Genomic DNA, 20633 nt, shown 5'->3' on the forward strand with positions numbered 1-20633 from the left:
TCTAAGTGGCTGGAGCTAGGTGACATGAACCTCATCTCTCCTGATTGTTTTATTATATTGACACATAGGGGAAATAGTGCTGTGGAAAGCCACAGTAACATTTTTAATTACATTCTGTCATTAGTGGCCACACATAACACTGCAGTTAAAATAACAAATTCAGTTAAGCCAAGGCTTCTACATCTGTAGAAAACAGAAATAAGAAATCTCTCCTGTGGCTGTTCACTCTTCATATTCACAGTCATTACCCAATTTACAAAGCAGTGTCACACCCCCTTGGCTCTCAGATGAATTGCTGCTCAGTTTCTGAGTCTTTTCTCCATGACTGCTCCAGGTCTTGCCCTCCCACTGGTGATGCTGGATGCTTCCACCAGAACAAGCAGGAAGCCAGAGCTAAGCATCTGAAAAACAAAAGATGAGGTTTGACTAAGATGAGCTAGCATACTTCTGGTTTACTTCCAGCATACTAAATTTATCAGCAGACGGGAAAATAAAGTAGGTATAAAATGGAAATTAACAAGCTTCTTCTAGATAATTCGTGTCTGGAGTCTGTTTCACGGGGTAGTTAGCAACCCCTAATTAGCCTCTTGAATCATGCCTTTTATATATAGTGGGCTTGGTGTGAATTATATGCAATGATTACAAATTCAATTAGTTTGTGAGAAGCAAGGGAGTTACCTGCAAGAAGACAGACTGCAGTCACGCAAACCACTTTGAAGTCATGGCACTTTAGCCAAGAACTTCTGACTGAAATGAAGGAGATTACTCTTGTCAAACAACGTCTACAAAGGAACAATGAAGCAAAAGATGTTTTGCTTAAATGCACTTCAATAGTTAATATAAACAGGTGGATAGACTTAATGAAGATATTTAACCTTCAATAGTCTCAGTATTCATTGGTACAGTCTTAAAATAAAGGAGATGTAATCCACAAGCAGGGTTTGGGGACATCACTGAAGAAAGCGTTGGTATTTTAGAGCAGGTGAGGACTGCCATTTTATATTCAGGGGCCAGTGGCCAATCTGAAACAGCCCTCAAAAGGCTGAGGGACAGAGTTCCTATTCCTGCCTGCTGTGATCTTCTGACATATCTATAAACAAAAGCATGTTTATTTTGTTACCTTTCTAATTTCTGCTGTTCTTTCATGAGAAGCTAATTTAATTGCAGATCAGTGAAATTCTCCAGAGAGACTATCGTGCAGTAAGAGATGAATTCTTTTTTAATTTGGGGAGAAAAAATTAAATCTCCCTGTACAGGCATTGCAGCAACCCTAAATGAAAAGATGAGTTAGCCCTCTGGGAGCTCCAGTTGAATTCTGTGCTTTCTGCATCTATGTTGCTTTTAGCAGTGGGGCTGATTGAACGTGTACATGTTGCAAAGCTGCACTCACCGTAACAAGAGCATCATGAAGATTACAATAGAGCCAGGAAAATTAATACAGTTATAAAAAAAGGCAAAGACTGAAGTACCTCTGTTTTGGTTGGATGAAAAGTCTATTGATTATGAATAAATATTATAAAAATAAATGAAGAAGAGTATCTGTGGTCCTAGATGACTGCAGGGAAAGATGCACATCATAAGACTGTTAAGACTCATTGGGTAGCAATGCAAAAAGTTACAGAAGCTATTAAAAAAAAAAAAAAAAAGTTGCTTATTGAGGTGTATAATGCTTGCATCTGCCACTTAAATGTATATGAAACAACAAGGACAGGGAAAGCTAAACACTAACAAGAATATTTTAAGAAACAATAAGGTTTACTCCGAGTAAGAAAGCTTTGAAAATGTAGCTTTTTGAATGTTGCATGACCAAGAAAATAATACACAAACTGGAATTTTTCATTTATGGAGTAAAAGGATCCATACCATCACCAGCTTGATAGTATCTGTCCACTTGGGAGTTTACCAGGTACCTTTTTTTCCCTCTCTCCCTGAGAGAATAAAACTGAGCATTCTAAAATAGTAATGTGTATCTAATATTTTAAAATATGGCTCAGAAACTAAATGAAGTAACAAACTGATCTGAATAGAAAAAAATATAAATTACATGCTGGCAGATAGTATTGGGTGGGTGGAAAAGGCATATACATTGAGTATACACTAACAGTGCCCACTCAAAGAATAGTTAGAACTCAAATCTTGTATGTAAGACTTGAAAATAAAACTTTGCTTGCAATGTGTGGACTTCCTGGTTTTAATTGCTTGATTTAATGGTGTTTTTGTTTGTTTGTTTGTTTGTTTTGTTTTTGTTCATTTGTTTGTTTCTCCATATATTATTAATTCTGCTTCCCTTTCCAACTTTGTCATGTATTACCAATTATGCATTATGAAGTTGCAAAGTTTCCAGAATGGCATTTGGGGGATGACAGGAAAATGGAAAGATGGTGAAATGAAAACCGTACTTGTTGGTGTTCAAAATCCCAGTATTGCAGCATCAATATTTACATGCTCAGTCAAAACAAACAGAAAATAAAAACCAAACAAATAAATAGTAATAATAAATCATTTTGTTTAACTTTTTTTAGCCAGTGCTCATGACAAGGGTTCTGAGATGAGACAGTAACTGTCAAAACCAGCTGAGCGCGGTTCTTCATCATGAACCTGAGGCCCGATGACTGCTCCTCGTTTATTCCCAGCATTTTTGCAGACAGGTACTGAATGCTTTTGCCAAGTTTTTGTTTCTGTTCCTCCTAACTCTGGTCACTCGGTGCTGTGTACCCACAGCTGCTGCGGCTGCAGGTTGTGCAGGAGGCCTCACCGCAGCCCCGTTTCAGGACTTGACCTGCTCCCTGGCATCTTTTTTTCCAGGTATGACTGAGGTAGCTCACTGTGGAGGCACCCGGGCGTGTGAGATGTCAGCATTCCCCTCACAACACGCTCCCCTTTCCCTCGTCAAACTGGTGAATCTGAACCGCGTCAGCGTTATCTGCTGATGACCGAACGTCCTGACAGAAGCCAAGAGAGGAGAGGCGGGCAACTAAAATAAATAAATTATTTTATTAAATAAATTTTAATACATTTATAGGTGCCGGGTAGCCGCACACCGCGGCACCGCGGAGCCCCGCTGCGGGCTGAGGCAGCCCCAGCACCGCGGGGCAGGGAGCGGGGAGCTGGGAGCAGGGAGCCGGGGCCGCCCGCTGGCCGAGGAGGGGAAGCGGCGACACCAGGAGGAGGAGGAGAGGAAGGAGGAGGAGGAGGAGGAGGAGGGCGGCAGCTCCGCCCCGGCGGCGGCGGCGGGGGGTCGGGCTCGTCTCCGCCGCGCCGGTGGGGACGGTGGCAGCCGGCGGCGGGGGCTGCCTCGGCCGCCCGCGGGGCCCCATCGCTGCCCCGCTCGGCCCGCCCGCCCGCCCGGCCGCGCACTGTTGTCATGGAGGAGCCAAGATGGCGGCCCTGGCCTACACCCTGGGCAAGCGGGAGATCAACTACTACTTCAACGTGAGGAGCGCCAAGGCGCTGGCGCTGGGCGCCGTCCTGCTCCTCACCGCCTGCCACGCCGCCTCCCGCCGGTACCGAGGTGAGGGGGCGGCCGCGGGGAGCGGTGGCCATGCGGGCAAGGGGACGGGGCAAGGGGACGGGTCCCGACTCGGAGCGGGGGAGCCCCGGGCGGCCCCTCCGGGCTCGCCGCAGGCTGGTCCAGGCCCTCCGGGTCGGGCGTGGGACCCGTGGGGGTAATGGGGTTGTGCTCTGAAATACTGGGGCCTTGCCTCTGTGTGTGTAGGTGCAGGGGACAGAGCAGCTTCTTCCATGCTGCGTCCCCCTACATGCAGATTAATAGCCTTTACCTGGCAGCTACAGTCGTTAAAATGTTAATTGGTGTAAGGCTTGTTATACCGCTTCTTGGTGGAGGTATAAACCTTTTGGGTTTTCCGTGTTGTCAGGGGTTGTGGAGAAGTGGTGAGTGGGGCGAGGTGGGTAGGGAGGCGCTGGGCTGCTGCGCTTCGGGTTTTGGGTGGTGGTGGTGGTGCCACAGCCAAGAACTTGGTGAGCTCTGCAAATGACATGAGAGTCGCTGGTTCGCATCTTTTCCTCCTTCTGAAGAAATGGAGTTTGTGGGTAAATCAAAAAGTTGATCTGAAGACAGCTGGCTACAGTTCTGTTGCAGGACAGCTGGTGTCATTGTATCATAAGGCTCCTGACCCCTGCTCAAGGAAGACCAGACTGAAACAGCTCCCTGTGGAAATAGGGAAGGCGGCTAGGGAGCCTGTACGGGTACAGCTCTCAGGATTCACCCTCCCGCTCACTTGTCGGTAAAGCTAATAAACTGAAGAGCACTAAGTTGCGAGACGTTGAAGTATGTACTGACAGCTAAAGGAGCTCAGATGCGACAAAACTGAGCTTGCTCGTTGTGCCCCGTTCCCTGTGGCTTAGGTCAGTCTCAAAAGTAGATGGAAGGAGGGTGCCAAACATGATATTTTATTTTTTTTTTAAAGGGGGATTTCAAGAGTGACCTAAGAAAATGAAGGCTTCCATTTTAAGCAAATTAACAGGAAGGCACACTATGCATAAATGTGATACGTGATGGGAGACCTAATAAGGCTGTTGAGTCACAAATTGAAAAAAGATAGCGGTCTACAGGCCTTCACATAAGTTGATACAGTTGGTATGGGTTTTCACAAAGATTTGAGGAAGTTCCTTCACCTAGCGCTTTCAGTTTCTTGAAGCTATTATAGGCTGAGAGGTTTTCTCATTGACTAATAAATGTTTCAGAAAGAAACAACAGAGAATACAGAGCTATCCAGTTTGGTCTCCTTTGAGCAGATAGCATTCAAAGCACAGAAATGGTTTAGAAATGGAGGATTCTTTTTCTAAACCATTTCTATACTTTGAATGCTATCTGCTCAAAGGAGACAAAATGCCCATGTATCTGCTATAAATGCCCAACCTTGGGCATTTATAGCAGATACAAAAGTTTTGGGGGTAGGTAAAAGCAGAGGTGGCTGAGAGATAATTTTTCAACCCTTCAGTGAACATCTTGAACATCTGACATTCAGCAAATTCATGAAAAAATGGAAGATTTCAATGTGATACCGTGTAGCTAAAGCTACCCTACGTCTCGCTTACTGTCTGTGGTGCTGGTCACTGCCTTTTAGTAAAGGTATAATAGAAATTGAAAACATACACAAAAAGCCATGCAAATGATCAGAAGGATGAAATGGAAGTAATGAAACGTTAAAGTTTTGTAGCCTGGATGGAAAATAAGTAAGCTGATAATGGTTTCTAATGTTCTGAATTATATGGGGAAGGTAAATTAAATGTGACTTGTTTCATAACACAAAAAGTACCAAGCGAAAAATGAAATTAGCAGGCAGTACCTTTTAAAACAATCAGAATGAAGCCTTCTTTCCACACAAGACATAAGTACATCTTGAAGCATGCTGCCAAGATTTTATACTATAAATCCTCCCCAGAAGGGTTATACTGATTTGTAGAAAGTGAATCAGGTGGTGGCTGCAAACCTGCTGCCATTTTTAGAAGAGAAGCTGGGCTGTGCCAGGGGAGGGATCGCTACTTGCCGTGCTTTTTTACACCGTCTTCGAGCATCAGCCATTGGCTTCTGTCAGGAAGAGGAGAGCAGAAAGACAAACTTTCATGTGAACATATGTTCTGCTACAGTGCGTCAAAGAAAATAATCAATAATGAATTAACCATGCGCTTGTATACTGTTGCTTTTCTACAGATAGCCTGGGAATGTGGAGGGAATGAAAGAGAGCTGCATATAAGTAACAATTGGTGAAATCGGTTTTGTGGGAGGTAGCTTCTATGATGGTTTTCATTTATTTATTTATTTTTCCCCCCAAAAAAGTTGTATTTTTAGGTTATCAGTTTCTTCGGATATTAAAGTTTGTACATTAGTTGAAACAGCCCCTTCCTGATTAACAAAGAAAGCAGAGACATCTTTGGACAATTCAGCCAAAGGGAGAAAACCACAAATAATGTGCATAACCAGACAGGGAATGCTAGCCACAAAGAAGGTTGGTCAGTAATTAATCCTTTCTGTGGGACAAGCAAGAGCATGTTAAGAATCTTTACAAAATGGTAGTTGTTTTTAAACTGGATTATTTATTTATTTATTTATTGTTTTTGTGGAGGAAGACATCCTGAAATTGGTAAAGGCATGTAAAGACTGCTTCTTTCATACATACTCATTTTTCTCACTCTGAAGTACTGTACTCCAAAGTAGGAGTGAAAGAATTAATATTTAGATTTAGTATGTTCGTAGTGTGTCTGTAATTCTAAGATTTCGTGTGTGACAGTCGGATGCTGTAGTTAGCCTGGTTTATTGTGCTCGGATTAGAAACCCCTGTTATGCAGACTGGCATCTATTTTTCTTCTCCGATTGTAATCTTGAAAAGTTTATGAGGCATTAATTAAAGTTAAGAATATGCATACACTTTATGAACTGGTTGTTTTTGTCCTGGCTTCCTTTGGGAGAGCAAGACTTCATGTAGTGTTTCTTTGTTTTGTCTGATTATGTTTACATATAATGGTTTGGGCTAACTGTAGCCTCTTGTGCAAATGCACATTTTAGATAGGAGCAGCTCGCTGTATTACCCAGGAAAATTTGCCCATGTGAACGCTACTTGTATGAAAAAATGTCGGACTGTAGGTGTGGTAGGTCAAATTCATGATTGGGGTTTTGCATTTAGGGGTCATCTACGTTTTTTGCAAAACCTTAAGTGAATTAAGAGGAATTAAACTGTCTTCAACTTGCATACAGCTTCTTCAAAAAGTTATTTGGACTAAATGCTTATGTAATATCCAGTAAAGTTACAGTCTGTTACAAAGGTACAGTCTTAGAGCTGTAAGAATGGAAATATGCTTTATTTAAATGTTTGCATTCTTAGAATCATGGTTGAATGATCAGATTTTAAACTACATTTTTATTTTGAGCAATAGTGCACAACTGGATTTCCTGTTCTTTGAAACGGGGAAGGTGCTGTCAGTCCTGGTGTGTGTAGTGTGAATGAGGACTGTGAAATTTCACAAATTCAGTGGAAAAACAAGATTTTGAAGATGTGATTTTTGGGAGGATAGCTTTTAAAAAACAAAACAAAACACAAAGGAAGAGCTTAAAAAGAGCAGTCTGTGGTTTTCATGTAGAATGACTAATTTTATTTATTTATTTATGTGAGATCTCATTAATGGTTAAGAAGAAGGTGCATTTCCAGGGGCACCAACTGGTGTGTAATCTCCAGTTTATGGTCCTGGCTGCTGTTTCCATCTTGTTTTAGCCTCCTTCCCCCCACTGAGATTTGACTATTTTGTCTGAAGAAAGACTCGAACATAAGTAATGCTCCTCATGGGCTTTAGAACCTTTCTGCATTGCTTGGGGAAATAGTAAGTTGTGCAGTATCTAGAGCTGGCAAAGAAAGCATACCTCCACGCCCTCAAATATTACCTCTATATGTTTAAAATTAATTTTTATACTACGTGTGGTGTTTGTAATGCAGCTTCAGTAGCAACCCTGTGCGGCAGCATAGCTTCGTTTGTGGGCAGTTCTGATGGAGTGTAGAGCTGCTAAGCTTTGCTTGTGATCTGAAGACACAGAACATGCTCTGCTATGAAAAATGAGTAAGATTCTCAGTCTTGAAAACAAATGGCTTAGGAAGGATTGATAGTGGTCTGCAGATCATGATGGACGTGAGTGTGATCTTTCCTTTCCCGTACGAGACCAAATAAAACTAGTAGAAAGCACATATGTAAAATAATGAAAGGCAGGTGGTTCTTAGAGGAGCAGCAGCTGTGGGCATGGAAAATGCCTGTAGAAAGATGCTGTGAAGGATAAAAAATTGAAGAGAAGATAATGTGACTTTGTCAGAAATAAATCTGTTGAAGGTTCTATAAAATACGTAGAAATCATCTCTAGCTCAGGAAGCTCCTGGACTGAACACTGTTGGAATAAAATTAGGCAAGAATATTATGTGTGCTCTTCTTCTTCATCCTTTGTGGCCTCTGCCAAAGACAGGGTACCAGGCTGGCCTGACCATGAATACCATCTTTATTTTCTTCTGCATCTTCTTCAGCGTCAGTTAATGGGTTTCAGAGGGAGTGGAATTAGTGGTGGATTTTCCTTTACATGCTTCACTCTTATGTCGCTTCGATACATCTTGTAATTTTCATCATCTGCGAAGCTGAGGTTTTTGTAGCAGTAACAGTAATAACTGTAAGTCACCTGTTCTCATAATCTAATCACAACCAACGTGAGCTTGGTAGCTTTTAAATTCTTCATGACAGTTTCATTCTTAAGCAACTCTCTAGAAATGAGGTGGTATGAAGAAGTGAATATGTTAGAGACATGAATTCTGTTGCTTGGAAGTCAATGTACAGAAACAGCTTTTTATTTGACGTGATTAAGAAAAAACAAAACCAGTCATCTTGAGTTTATGTTTTCTATTAGAAAGATAACTATGCAGCAAATCTGAGCTATGCCAACATATCTTAAAAGTAGGTAGAAATTCAGCTTTGCACATCATTTGCTGTGTTCGGAGCTACTTCTGCAGAAATTTTGGCAGCAGGATCAGCAGCTGTCTTGTTAAGTAGCAATGGTTTGAAGAGGAGAACTGCATTAATAAACTGCTTCTAGAAGATCTTTTCTTTAATCTGCTCTGCAGTGGCACCATGCTGACTAGTGAAACAAGCGCCAACTGGAAAAAAAAAAAAAAAAGCTGTATTGCTGACCTGGAGTGACCTGTGCTGGTTGAAAAACAGGATAGAGACTGCGTTTCTGGAAATCTCTGAGATCAGCCTGCATCTACAGCCTAAGGTCTCACCGTGCTCTGAGAGCTCCTTGAAGCGTTCAGAGGCACGTGGTCCTCTGCGTCTGGCAGTTTACCGCATCCTGTTGCTGCTTGGTAATTAATCGGTTTGACACGGGTAGTGCAGGTGCGTCAATTTGATTTGTGGTACCTCAAGGATTTGCTTGAGAGGTTGTTGGTGAATTCAGGGGAAATCATGAACTACCCTGGGACAAGTAATGGACGCTTTCTCATGACAAAATTAGGAGTTTATCACTGTATTTGTGCATTTCATTCAGGTCTTAAAACACATCTCCTATGCATCAAAATCTGCCTGACTAGGAGCGTATCGAGCGTGTTAGCAGTGTTACGTGTGGGTTGCTCATGGAGAACCGACATACACCCAAAGCTATGACTCTGAGATGTTTACCCAGACACTTTCCAGAACTGTTATAATTCTTCATGTTATTCCAGCTTTTTTTAGTAGTGATGATGCATTAGGAGTGGTAAGTAATTGAAGGTCCGGGAAAGGAAAGAAGCCTGATTATTGCAGTTGCATTTTGAAGTAAGGCAACGAGGAGCCTTAGATAGTTGGAAGTTATAACACTTGATTTTGTTCCTATCACTGAATTTGGTTGTAAAGTGAGGCTAGGAGTAGCAGTTGAAAGACAGTCTGTTCTACATTCCCGTCTTATGATTTTCACAAAATCGGATAGAAGGAGTTCCAGAGAGGAAGATAAAGACGGAAGATGTCTTCAGCTGCCAATTCTTCCTTCCCTCAAGCTAATTTTATGTTCTGCTCCAAGAAACAGCATATGTGAGGTGTGTTGTCTATACTTCTGTATCAGAGATACTCTTTGCACATCCTATGTAAGAGAAAATTAGAATTTTGGAGTCAGAAAACTCAAGAGTTTTGGGTGTCAGCTACACTTCAAATGAGCATTTTGTTTTATGCTTTTTCAGCTTCATAGATAGGAACCTTACCTTCTATTTTTGTGGGAGGACTGGGAAGGAGCAGGCAGCTAAGAATCAGCTCACAAATCATCATTGCCAATGTTAATGCAAGAGTTTTCTGGTCAGATCTGTGATCCTGGCTCTGTATTTGTTGGACATACAGATGTTCACATCATTAATGTATTCTTTAATGCTGGTTTGCCCTGTCACGTTAAAAGGCTTATTTTTGCTGGATGGTAAGTCTCTTGTCAGACACTGGGATTGGAAGAGGGATTGTTAACCTTTTAACTTCAGTGTTGTGGAATAAAGGAAAGTAATGCTGTTGGGGAAGGAAGAGAAAGAAGGTGTCATCTAGTGATGAGAGCAAAGCCTGCAGGGCACTACCTTCTTTACCTTGTAGTTATTCCTGTGAGAACATTGGAAATGTTGGTGTTGTCATCTGCTGGGTTTCCAGGTTCTTCATCACCCCTGTCTGAGGAATTACTTAAGGAGAAGAGAACATATGTCCATGGAGGTTCATTTTATAAATTTGTATTGTTAATTTTATTAATCTGTATTTTATTGAAATTTGTTGTGGGGAGGGTTTGTGCCTTCTTTAATACTTCATGCATGCTGTAGAAAGCAATTCATTGCTTTCACAGACCAAATATTTAAAATAATTTCATGGGTATTTATGGGGGAAATATACTTTTATAGAACATTGTGGAAAACATTAAAATAATTGTATTTCAGTAAAGCCAATGCTTTACTGACGGTGAACATTCAAACTCCGAGTAGAAACTTTTCAGCTGTTAATCTTGGTCTTAGTTGCTGTTGAAGCAGTGATAATCATAAACTATAATTTTAACTTTACGGTGTCAGCGCAGACCCTAAACTTTTAGTGTATACGGTGAAATATTTCCACAGATATGAACAGGCCTGAGTCAGACTACTGAGAGCCTGCAGTACAAGCAGGCGGTTGTGGTAGCCCCCAGAAGGGGCTGTCCCACCTCGTTCAACCTCTGCCCCTGCCCTTGGCCAGGGGCTGCCACGCAGGCTGTGGTACAGCTCACTGGCATTATTATAATTAGGATAATTGTAGCAATTATCCTAAATATAACTAAAAAAAAAAAAAAAAGTTGATTCAGTGCATATGAAAATTAAATAGCTTTGACTGTGATGTTATCACCGTAACATAGGCTACGTTTTCCTATCAGAATTTTGCACAGGAAGTCCTTATATATCCAGTGTATTTTTTTTTTTGTCCTTTTTCTTTCTTGGTTGAACTCTGGTCATGTGGAATCACAGAATCATAGAGTCATTAGGGTTGGAAAAGACCTTCAAGATCATCTGGTCCAGCCATCCCCCTACTACCAATGTCACCACTAAACCCTGTCCCTGAGCACCACATCCAGCCTCTCCTTGAACACCCCCAGGGACGGTGACTCCACCACCTCCCTGGGCAACCCATCCCAACGCCTGACTGCTCTCTCTGAGCAGAAATGTCTCCTCATTTCCCACCTGAACCTCCCCTGGCACAACTTGAGGCCATCCCCTCTCGTCCTGTCACTAGTTACCTGTGAGAAGAGGCCGACCCCCAGCTCCCCACACCTTCCTTTCAGGCAGCTGTAGAGAGCAATGAGGTCTGCCCTGAGCCTCCTCAGCTCAAGACTAAACAACCCCAGTTCCCTCAGCCACTCCTCGTAGGACTTGTTCTCCAGGCCCTTCACCAGCATTGTAACCCTTCTCTGGACATCCTTCTTGCAGTGAGGGGCCCAAAGCTGAACACAGCACTTGAGGTGCGGCCTCACCAGAGCTGAGTACAGGGGAACGATCACCTCCCTGCTCCTGCTGGTCACACTGTTTCTGATACAAGCCAGGATGCCGTTGGCCTTCTTGGCCACCTGGGCACGCTGTTTAAGCACACCATAAGTGATACCATGTCTCTGTCTCTTTTTCCTGAAAATGTTACTGTAGTACCACTGATATTTTACATTTAGGACTGTGCGCTGAAATGGGTCAGCGGTGCCTCATAAATTCGCATTCCAACAGACCTCAGACATCACCCTGCTGATGGCTCTTTCTGTTCACCCTAATTTGCAGATCAAGATAAAGCTTCAGATTTTCTCTTAATAATTGAGATAGAAATCCTGCCTGTCTCATTATGTGTGGCTTCCAGCAGCTCTAAAAGTTGATAGAAAATGCTCCCTTCTTTAGAATTAGGGCCTGCAGGTTACAGTGGAGTAAAAGAGCAGATTTGCATTTGTTGAAAGTCAATTTTTGACAGGAAGCGTGAAGTAGGGGCTGTGGCACGAAGTTTTTTCACAAGCTAGCACAGGTACTCGTGTTTCATTCACTGCTGTTTTCCTGTTTGTTGTGCTCTGAAAGGCCAAGCATGACAAAAATGTTGGAGGGCGACTCTTCTTGCAGTGAGCAGTGTTCAGCTGCCTTGGGTTTATGTGGCAGCAGAATCAGGTACATTTACTGGGAGAGAGTCACCGATTTCAGAAATTAGGTATTTTATTTACATGAACTTTAAAAAGTGACCCAAAATCTCCACCCACAAAGTGAATAATTGTAATTAGTGTAAAACTTCTGGACTGGAAATGGTAGCTGCAATTCAGAATCATCAGCAAAATCTTATGTAAACGTTTTTTTGTTTTGCCTGTTAACCCAGCATGTAATTTCAGCTGTTCCAAGTTGACAGCTGCATCTTAAACAAGGAGAAGTAAGAGACTTTCTTTTTTTTGAGCTCCATGTTCTGTACAATAAGCAGTCTACAGTAATTCTGTGTAGAACATTAAAGAATTAACAGCTTAATATAATAAAAATTTCATGTTATTTTTTTTATTTGGATAGCACAGTTGATTGGCATCTTTTAGTGGAAACACTGTGCTAGGTGAAACACAGCTTCTTTCCAATGGCAGAAATGGGATCATGAACGTTTTGCAGACAGAGGAATATTTTACAGAGAAGTGTAGAATAATAAGGGAGAAGGCGATTTGCAAAAATTTGTGCAAGACTTTTTCATAAGTTAAATTTGGTTACTGCTGTTGCTTGCTTCCATTCCTTTGTGTTTCAAATATTGTCAGATTTATTTATTTATGCTTAGTAGCGGTGGGGTTTTGTGACTTTCATGTGTCTGAATTCTAATCTCAATTTAATATTTTAAAGGCGATGATTCATGTGAGTATCTTCTGTCGAGTGGAAGATTTCTTGGAGAAAAAGTATGGCAGCCCCACAGTTGTATGATGCACAAGTATAAAAATAGGTAAGGAAACTTTTTTGGTTCATCTGCCTGGAAAGAAAAGTAATTGTTGTTCAAATGCAGTTGAAATTGTTTCAAATGTTTTTTTGATATATGGCTAACTATCTAGGCTTTCACAAATAGACAACATTTATCAGAAGAAATTCTTGTTGTATATTATCTGTGTATCTATAGTGTCTACCACATTTGTGCTTCTATATTAAAATACAAATAAATGTTGCTGGTATTAGTACTGACACTTGTCATGAAGAGCCGTCAGGCAGTGCAAGAGATGGCATAACTTTGTATGTCCCTTTCAGATTACTGGAAGGGAAAATACTGTCCTGATTTGTAGAATCCCAAGTAGCTAAATGTGTACTAAAAGTAATCTTCCTTGAGGAATTGTATCATTTGTTTTTTCTATTAAAAAATCTGTATGCAAATTACTGTAAACTTTTAATTATTTCATCATATTTAAAAGATTTACCATTCCTTGGAGATAGATATAATATATTCAATTCCCTATATTGTTCTATAGATTTCTCTGAAGAACAAAAGTTTTTTTTTTCTACTATAAATTTCCTGTAACACGAGTCTTGTTGTTTTGTTTTACAGTGAAGCAAAAAATTGCCTTGTAGACAAACATATCGTGTTTTTAGGAGATTCTAGAATTCGACAGCTGTTCTATTCATTTATAAAAATCATAAATCCCCAAGTCAAAGAAGAAGGAAATAAGGTGAGGTGGTTTATTTTGAAGTTTTTGTTTCTTTCTTCTATTCCTAATTTACCTCTTAATTCTTCTCAGAACTTAAAAATAATAATAATAATGACAAAAATCACACAAGAAATTACACTGTTTGCTGGCTTAGCCATCAAGAAGAAGAAACACAAAATGGCATTTTGGAGAAGAGCAAGATTAGACTAAGCTAATTGTTTGAGTACTAATGAGATAATTGGAAGTCTGAGAAATGAACTGTCAAGCTTGAGAGAGAGCTTGTGGCAGTCTGGGAATAAATAAATGAAGTTGACTTCTCCCATTGCAATTTAGGCTTTGTATCTGGCTTCTTGATGAGAAAATGATTGTTTCATTGCGTGTGTTGAAACAGTAGTAATTCATGGTTTACAATTTGTCATTTCTTATGTCAGTTAGATCGCTGAGGTAATCTGCTCATAAAATTCCTTGGGGCAATGACAGATTTCCAGGTCTAACGTGAGGCTAAAACTAAAAATAGCTTCTGGTCTCACCTTTGTTTTGATAGCTGCTGCAGAGATTCTTGTGAGATGGGGAATGTAAACTACAGCCTGCTATAGCGGAAGCAGTAGGAAAGGATTTAGCTGTACCACTTGCTGAACAGAATTCTGATTTAAATTGTTAAATCATGCTTCTTAGGTCTCTCTTTTCTTGGGTATATGTGTTGGAAAAGACACACTCCACTTTTAACTGTAGATCAGATATGTCAATTAGTACTTCTGTGGTTTAGAAGTGCAAGCTGGCACCTTGGCCAGTGGGCAGTATGCAGTCACTTTGACTTTTCAAAAGAAGACATTTGACTGATGGAAAAACTTTTTTCTTTTTTTTTCCTAGTCTGATTGTTAGGTCAAAGTTGCAGCCTAAAAATGAGGGTGAATTCAGCATCCGTGAGATGTTAGAGTGCTATAATTAATTTTAAGCTGAGAGGTGTTGTTTGTCAAGCATTCATAAAATCAAGATCTGTTTGTGGAAGAGAAATATACTTGTCATTTTTGGCCAGGATTGAAACTGGTATTTTACTTAGTATTTTAAAGAGAGGATTGTGTATACTTTTAGGGGTATCTGACTACTTCCTTTCTAATCTCTTCCAATCTCACACAAAAACTTAATGATATAGCCAGCTTTATTTCTGCTCAAGATAACTTTCTTTATTCTTTAATTAAAACTGATTCATTTCTTTTATACGAAGAAGATAGACAGATGAACAAGAAGGCTAGCAAAAGGAAGTGTAAGAAAGGAAAGACTTTGGATGTAATCCTACCAGGAAAAAATGACCCTTTGTGATTTTAGTTTGTTTATCTAGGAAATAACATAAACATTTTGCATGAGTATACTGACAAGTTTATACAAGAAAAATCCTTTTTACTGACAGTAACACTTGGGGTGAGAGTAAATTAACATAAGAATGTAATATTTTCTTCTCAAAGGTTGTTTTACTTTGTTTGTATTGTGGTGTTTTTTTCTTTTCTTTTGACAGCATGGAAACATCCCTTTTGAAGATAAATCTGCTTCAATTAAAGTGGTAAGCTTTTATCTGGCATTAAATTGCAAACCATAATAACGCACGTATAATTTCATACAAATTGCAGTAAGAGATGGATTTTTCAAGTTTCCACAAGTGTTGAAAAGTAAAAGAAGTTTTACAGTGTCAACATTCTTTATAGATCTTGAATAAAATGTCGGAGTGTATCTCAACGCATTATATTTTGTATAAGATTGAAAGACTTTGGCTTTGAGTACTTGTATTGAGTGATAGCTTTGGGCATAAGCTTTGGAAGTGCTTGTAATTTTTCTTTTTGTCAGATCTTGTAAGTTGGCCTTTCCAAGAGTATTTTTTGCCAGGAAGCTTACTCATTCACAGCTGTAGGAATATGTATTGGACTAACTTACTTGGAGTGGTGGTTGCAATAATTGCTGTCAAGCTCTCTCTGCTATCCCAACAAATATCCTTTTCACTGTTTCTGCATAGAGAAACAACCACAATGTTGTTTACAATGTGGATATTAAAAATAAATAAATAAAAACAAGTACTTGAGGGTAGGTTTTATGAAGGGCATTGTTGTTTTCTGCCCCAGCAATTGAAATGGTGTCCTCAATAGCTTTCTTGCTTCCTGTGACAGCTGTCGGTAGTGCTGGCACTCTGCTAGTCATGTATTTGTTTATCACCTGGGGGCAACTTATTTCTCTGTTCGTGAACACCAAAGAAGCAGTGTGTTTGCTGAGCTGTCTGCCAGTGAGTTTTCAGTACCTGTTTGTGTACATGGGTATGATTAAGGTACGGAATAACATCCTAGGATGTGAGCCTGTGGCAGTTTAAGCCTACTCTGTCCCATTTTGTTGCTGCTTACAGCATGAACACAGGAACATATAGTAACTGGCCCTGGTAGTGCTGTGGAGCAGGCTGTTTTAGGAGTTGTTTCAGCCAGCTTACCTTGTAGGGTTTGGTTTTGGTCAGGTCTGATGTGGCTCATCGTGTGATTAGCTGAGTGCTGGAAATCTGGGGGCAGAACACAAAGCAGAATAAAGGGCTAATGGCAATGATGTTCATATTGGCTTGGGATGAAGCAGAGCTACATCTTTAAAATGCCTGAAGCCTTGGCAGGTGTCTAACCCTTAAGGTTTCAGGTGGCAGGTTTGGGCTTCTGGGTAGTTAAGAAGCACAACACTGTGCTTCCTTGCTTGGGCTCCATATTGCTGTTGACATTATTGGCATGGTAGGTGAATTTTTACGTTCTGAATGGCTGTGACCAAGTGACCTAAATGTGGAAAATACTTGACTAATGAAGGAGAAAACCACTGAGCAACAAGTGGCAAGTTTAATTTTGCCCTTTCCAGTCATAACACTAACCATTCTGTCCTTCAGATACTGCCTGTATCTCCCAGTTTCCTACCGATTAGTACATTTACATTACACAAGAGAACTACAAAATCTTTAGGTCTGTGCAGGTGGAAGACGTTTCCTTTCTGCTGGTAGTGTTTCTGCATCATAATTTCTGCATATGCATTCTTTGAGATTTCACTTTAATGTGTATTTGTAGTCCTTTGGATGCGTATGCATCTGAGAAGTAACTAGATAGTAAGTAGCTTCAGATTTACCTGGCAGACATAATAGCACTAGCCAAAATTTAGATTGTTTTTCTAGATGAAGGTTGGGCACTATCCTTGACATCTCAAATAAAAAATGAAAAATCAGTTGCTAGAAAACTATGGGAAATTGAGCAAAAAGCAAGCTGTACTAAATAGGTTGTAGATGTGACCTTGTTTTTAGCTCTGATTGCATTGGAAACCTGTGAGGCCATTCCATTTGCCAGAGGCTGAAAGTTACCTTCTTGATGAAATCTTGCCTCCTGAACTACACAATATTTTATTTTATTTTATTTTATTTTATTTTTATTTTCCATGGAGACTAATGCAGTCTGGCAGGAAAAAAAAAAAAAAGCAAAACAGCATTGTCAGACTTTTCATGCTTACTATCAAGGAAATCTCACTTTGGGTTATGTGGTTTTCCTTCACAGTTCAACTGGTGGCTATTAGTTAATTTTTTTTATTTTTGTCATTAGTCTAATTCTTGTCTTGATGCTTACAGATTACATCTGCGTTTGTTTTACAGGATTTCTTGTGGTATCCAGAAGTTAATGGCTCTATGAGGCAGCGCATCAAATCTTGGACTGAGGTTGGTCTTAAATTGTTTATTTTAGGTAAATACTGCAGCTGACCTCTTTTTTAATAAACATGGTTATAATTACTAAGAGGTCAACAATTGCAGCATACAACATTATAATCAGTCAGTTACGTACCAGAGATCTGAAATTTGACATGAAAAAAGAGTGAAAGGGGCATGTTTGCTGCTGTATGTATTTCTTGGCATCTCGTGGTCTCCCATGGCTGGCTTTGCTTGAGCCAATAATAACACCAAAACAAGGAGGAAAAAAAAATTTCCTAGGGGCAGGTTGATTCATCCCAGTAGGAGCTGAAACAGTTCTACTCTGATTTGGCAGCTGTCTTGGTCTGTGCTTGCTGTGGCTATGTCTTTCTGTTACCAGACATTTTGATATTTGCATTAGTTTGAGTGTTATAAGCTGAAAAACAAAGGCAATTTGGAAAACGAAAAATGTTTTGATTTTTTTTTCAATACTACCTGCAAATTATGTAGCATTTATTTTGTGTCTCGCAGTTGTTTTATAGATGGTTGTATAATTCAGCATAAGGTTATGTAGTTCTGATAAACAATAAAATGTTAAAAGAATGGCAACTCATTTTTTTTGTTTTCCTTCCTTTTTTGGACTCTGAATAGCTTGCTTTTATTTAATAATGGCCAATAGTGATTCTTTTGTTACCTTATTTGTAATTCTCTCAAGACACCTTCTATCAAAACAGCTGAACTTATCATTAATTTTTCTTCTTTTGTGATTACTACAAAAAATGAGCTGTTCAAGCCTTGGTGTTGTCAAGGCAAAACTTGTACTGAGGAGGTCAGCGCCGTCTGTTTCCTTGTACTCCTCTATTTGTGTACTTCTTATGTTCCTTGCATTAGGCATAACTTTCAGACCTTTGGGGCAACAACTGTCTTATTCTTATTCTGTTTTTGTCACTGGTTTTGTGGTCACTTTAATCAGTGCAACAGATCAAACAGATGTTTGAGAATGCCGAGGGATGCAAAAAGATAAAGTGTACTTCAATAGTGTGACCTTTGGTTTACTTGACCTTAGGAGGAGGTGCTTAGATAGCAGTATAAATTAAAATTAAAAGCTAAATAGATAGTGATTTTAAGTGCTTATTGATACTTGGCACTCTATTACAGGAAAATGTTGGTATTTCACATGTTGATATCTTTGTAATGTCCCTGTAAGCATTAAATGATGGACAAGTCAAGTCATAGTTATTTAAGATATGAGTCTTCATTAACCAGATCAGTAAGTCAAATGATAGATGAGATTTGTGAATATTTTAAAACTAATTTATTTTTTCTTTGTGACTTAGGGTTCTGTGGCAAAACCTCATATAATTGTAGCAGGAGCTGCCACGGTAAGTTATACGTATATTGGGTATTTGAGTAAAGAAGGAAGTTTTAGTAAGATAATTTTTATGCTCTCAAGCTGATTACAAGATCAAGTTTTTATTCTAACTAATAATAAAAATATGCTATCAATTAATTTCCTGCTAGTAGTTCTGAAGTATCAAGTACATTTTATTATAGCTATGTGATATACAGTACTTGCTTACTGCCAGCAGTACTGGTTGATAAGCTTTGATTAGCTTGAATCATAGGTAAAAATTGAAGTAGCTTCGTTCCAAGCAGATTATTCATAAAGAAAATTCAAGTGCTTGCGTACTAACTGGGATGCTGCTAGTAGATGAAACTTTGGCATGACCTTGAATTTGACATTATTTTGAAACTTCTCTGTATCTTTAACTGACTCTGAACTCCTTTTTCATAGCTTTTGATTTGGTCATGATACTTTAGTTTGGACATGTCTATCTTAAGATGTCAAAGCTTAACAGTTTATAAATAGAAGTATTATAAGCTGTTGGCTTATTTTAAGAAAAGGAGGTTGTTCTGAGAATGTCTCTCTGGTGCTCTGCTTTTTAAAACTTGACTTTATGTTGAATAGAATATTTCCTAAGATATATGTAAAAATAGGTATTTTAGCTGTGTAGATTTGTCTACTGGGAGACATACAGGTTCTGAATCTCTTTTTGTTTAATTTTCCAGTGGTCTATCAAGATTCACAATGGCAGCAATGAAGCCCTCACACAATATAAAATCAATATCACTGCAATTGCACCTCTTTTGGAAAAATTAGCAAAAAGTAGTGATGTTTACTGGGTCTTACAAGGTAAAGTGATGAACAGCTGGTTTATAACAATTCATACTGCTGCTGTCTGTTGAACCATTCTTTTGTAGAAGCATATGCAGAGCTTAGTCCATACTGCTGACTTCCAGATTAAATATGTTGTTTGGATTCTAATGCAGCTTTTCTTGCAGCCATAACAAGCTTGCACCTAAGTAGTTGTTAGTAGTAATGGAGATCTTAATTCTCTCTCAGGAAAGTCGTTTGCTTTCTGAACTCTTAATTCTGTTAGCTCTTTCTCAGACTCAAGATGCCAGGAGTATTCTCACTGTAGTGTGCTCTATACATGTCTCAAGGGAGTCAAAAACACAAATGCATAAAACATCTGTATTCCTGCATTCATATTCCATTAAATTTTCAGATTACATAAATAATAGGAAAGGTTCAACATCCTATGCATGTCTAGAATGAATAGACACAAACTCTAAAGACTATAGAGAACTCAGCTTTCTAGAGTATGCGCTTCTATACACTAAGCACTGATGAATTAAGATTTGGAGCCAGAAATCATGGTTCAGAATGAACCTGTGAGATTTATGATGACACTAAGCTTACATTCTTTTACTTTTCTTTATTAGAACTCAGCTATGTCTCTGAAACTGAACAAGCTGATAGTAGAATGTGCTCCTGGTTTATTAGCCATGGAATGTAACATTCTCATCGCCTCAGTGAGAAATGTAAACATGTTTTGAGCCCTGATAGTAATATACCCAGCTGTACCCTTAAAGTCACATACAAGTTCCTATGAAAGATGGTTCTAGAGGTTAACATGAATCAACAGATTCATCTTTTCACATTGCTTTCAAAACCATATTTATCTATAACAAAAACAATTAGCTGTCAGACATGTCCTAACATTTTGTAGGGAAAGATCCAGTCCATTTAAGTGATCTCTGAGCTCTTTGTGCTCATAATGGAATGAATAAGAGCAAAAGCTGTGCATGGAGCATTGTATGCATAGGCTTTGTACACACAGGGTTGTCTAGACTTTGACTGTCCAAAGCAGTCAAGAGGTGGCTTGAGTAAATCACCTTCTAGCTCTTAGAGTGTGTTTTACCAGAGTTATGAACATCACCAGCTTTTCATAGCAACCTAGCAGTCCTCACTTTGATCCCTGT

The 20633-nt window shown here is 39.5% G+C and overlaps 1 protein-coding gene across 2 annotated transcripts in view; it reads left to right on the forward strand.

Annotated features, from left to right (window-relative positions):
* Positions 1-3217: 3217 nt before the first annotated feature.
* CASD1 (CAS1 domain containing 1) overlaps positions 3218-20633 on the forward strand; it is a 31991-nt gene continuing 14575 nt past the window's right edge. Inside the window, exons 1-7 of one of the 2 annotated variants that reach the window (XM_032181744.1) lie at positions 3218-3511; positions 12840-12936; positions 13528-13648; positions 15141-15185; positions 17274-17336; positions 18644-18688; positions 19377-19500. In XM_032181744.1, the coding sequence (XP_032037635.1) occupies positions 3379-3511; positions 12840-12936; positions 13528-13648; positions 15141-15185; positions 17274-17336; positions 18644-18688; positions 19377-19500 (628 nt within the window). In that variant the 5' untranslated portion in view covers positions 3218-3378. The remainder of the gene's footprint in view (positions 3512-12839; positions 12937-13527; positions 13649-15140; positions 15186-17273; positions 17337-18643; positions 18689-19376; positions 19501-20633) is intronic. The other variant, XM_032181743.1, reaches the window with a different exon arrangement.

This window comes from Aythya fuligula, chromosome 2 (assembly GCF_009819795.1).
Source record: "Aythya fuligula isolate bAytFul2 chromosome 2, bAytFul2.pri, whole genome shotgun sequence".
Lineage (NCBI taxonomy): Eukaryota > Metazoa > Chordata > Aves > Anseriformes > Anatidae > Aythya > Aythya fuligula.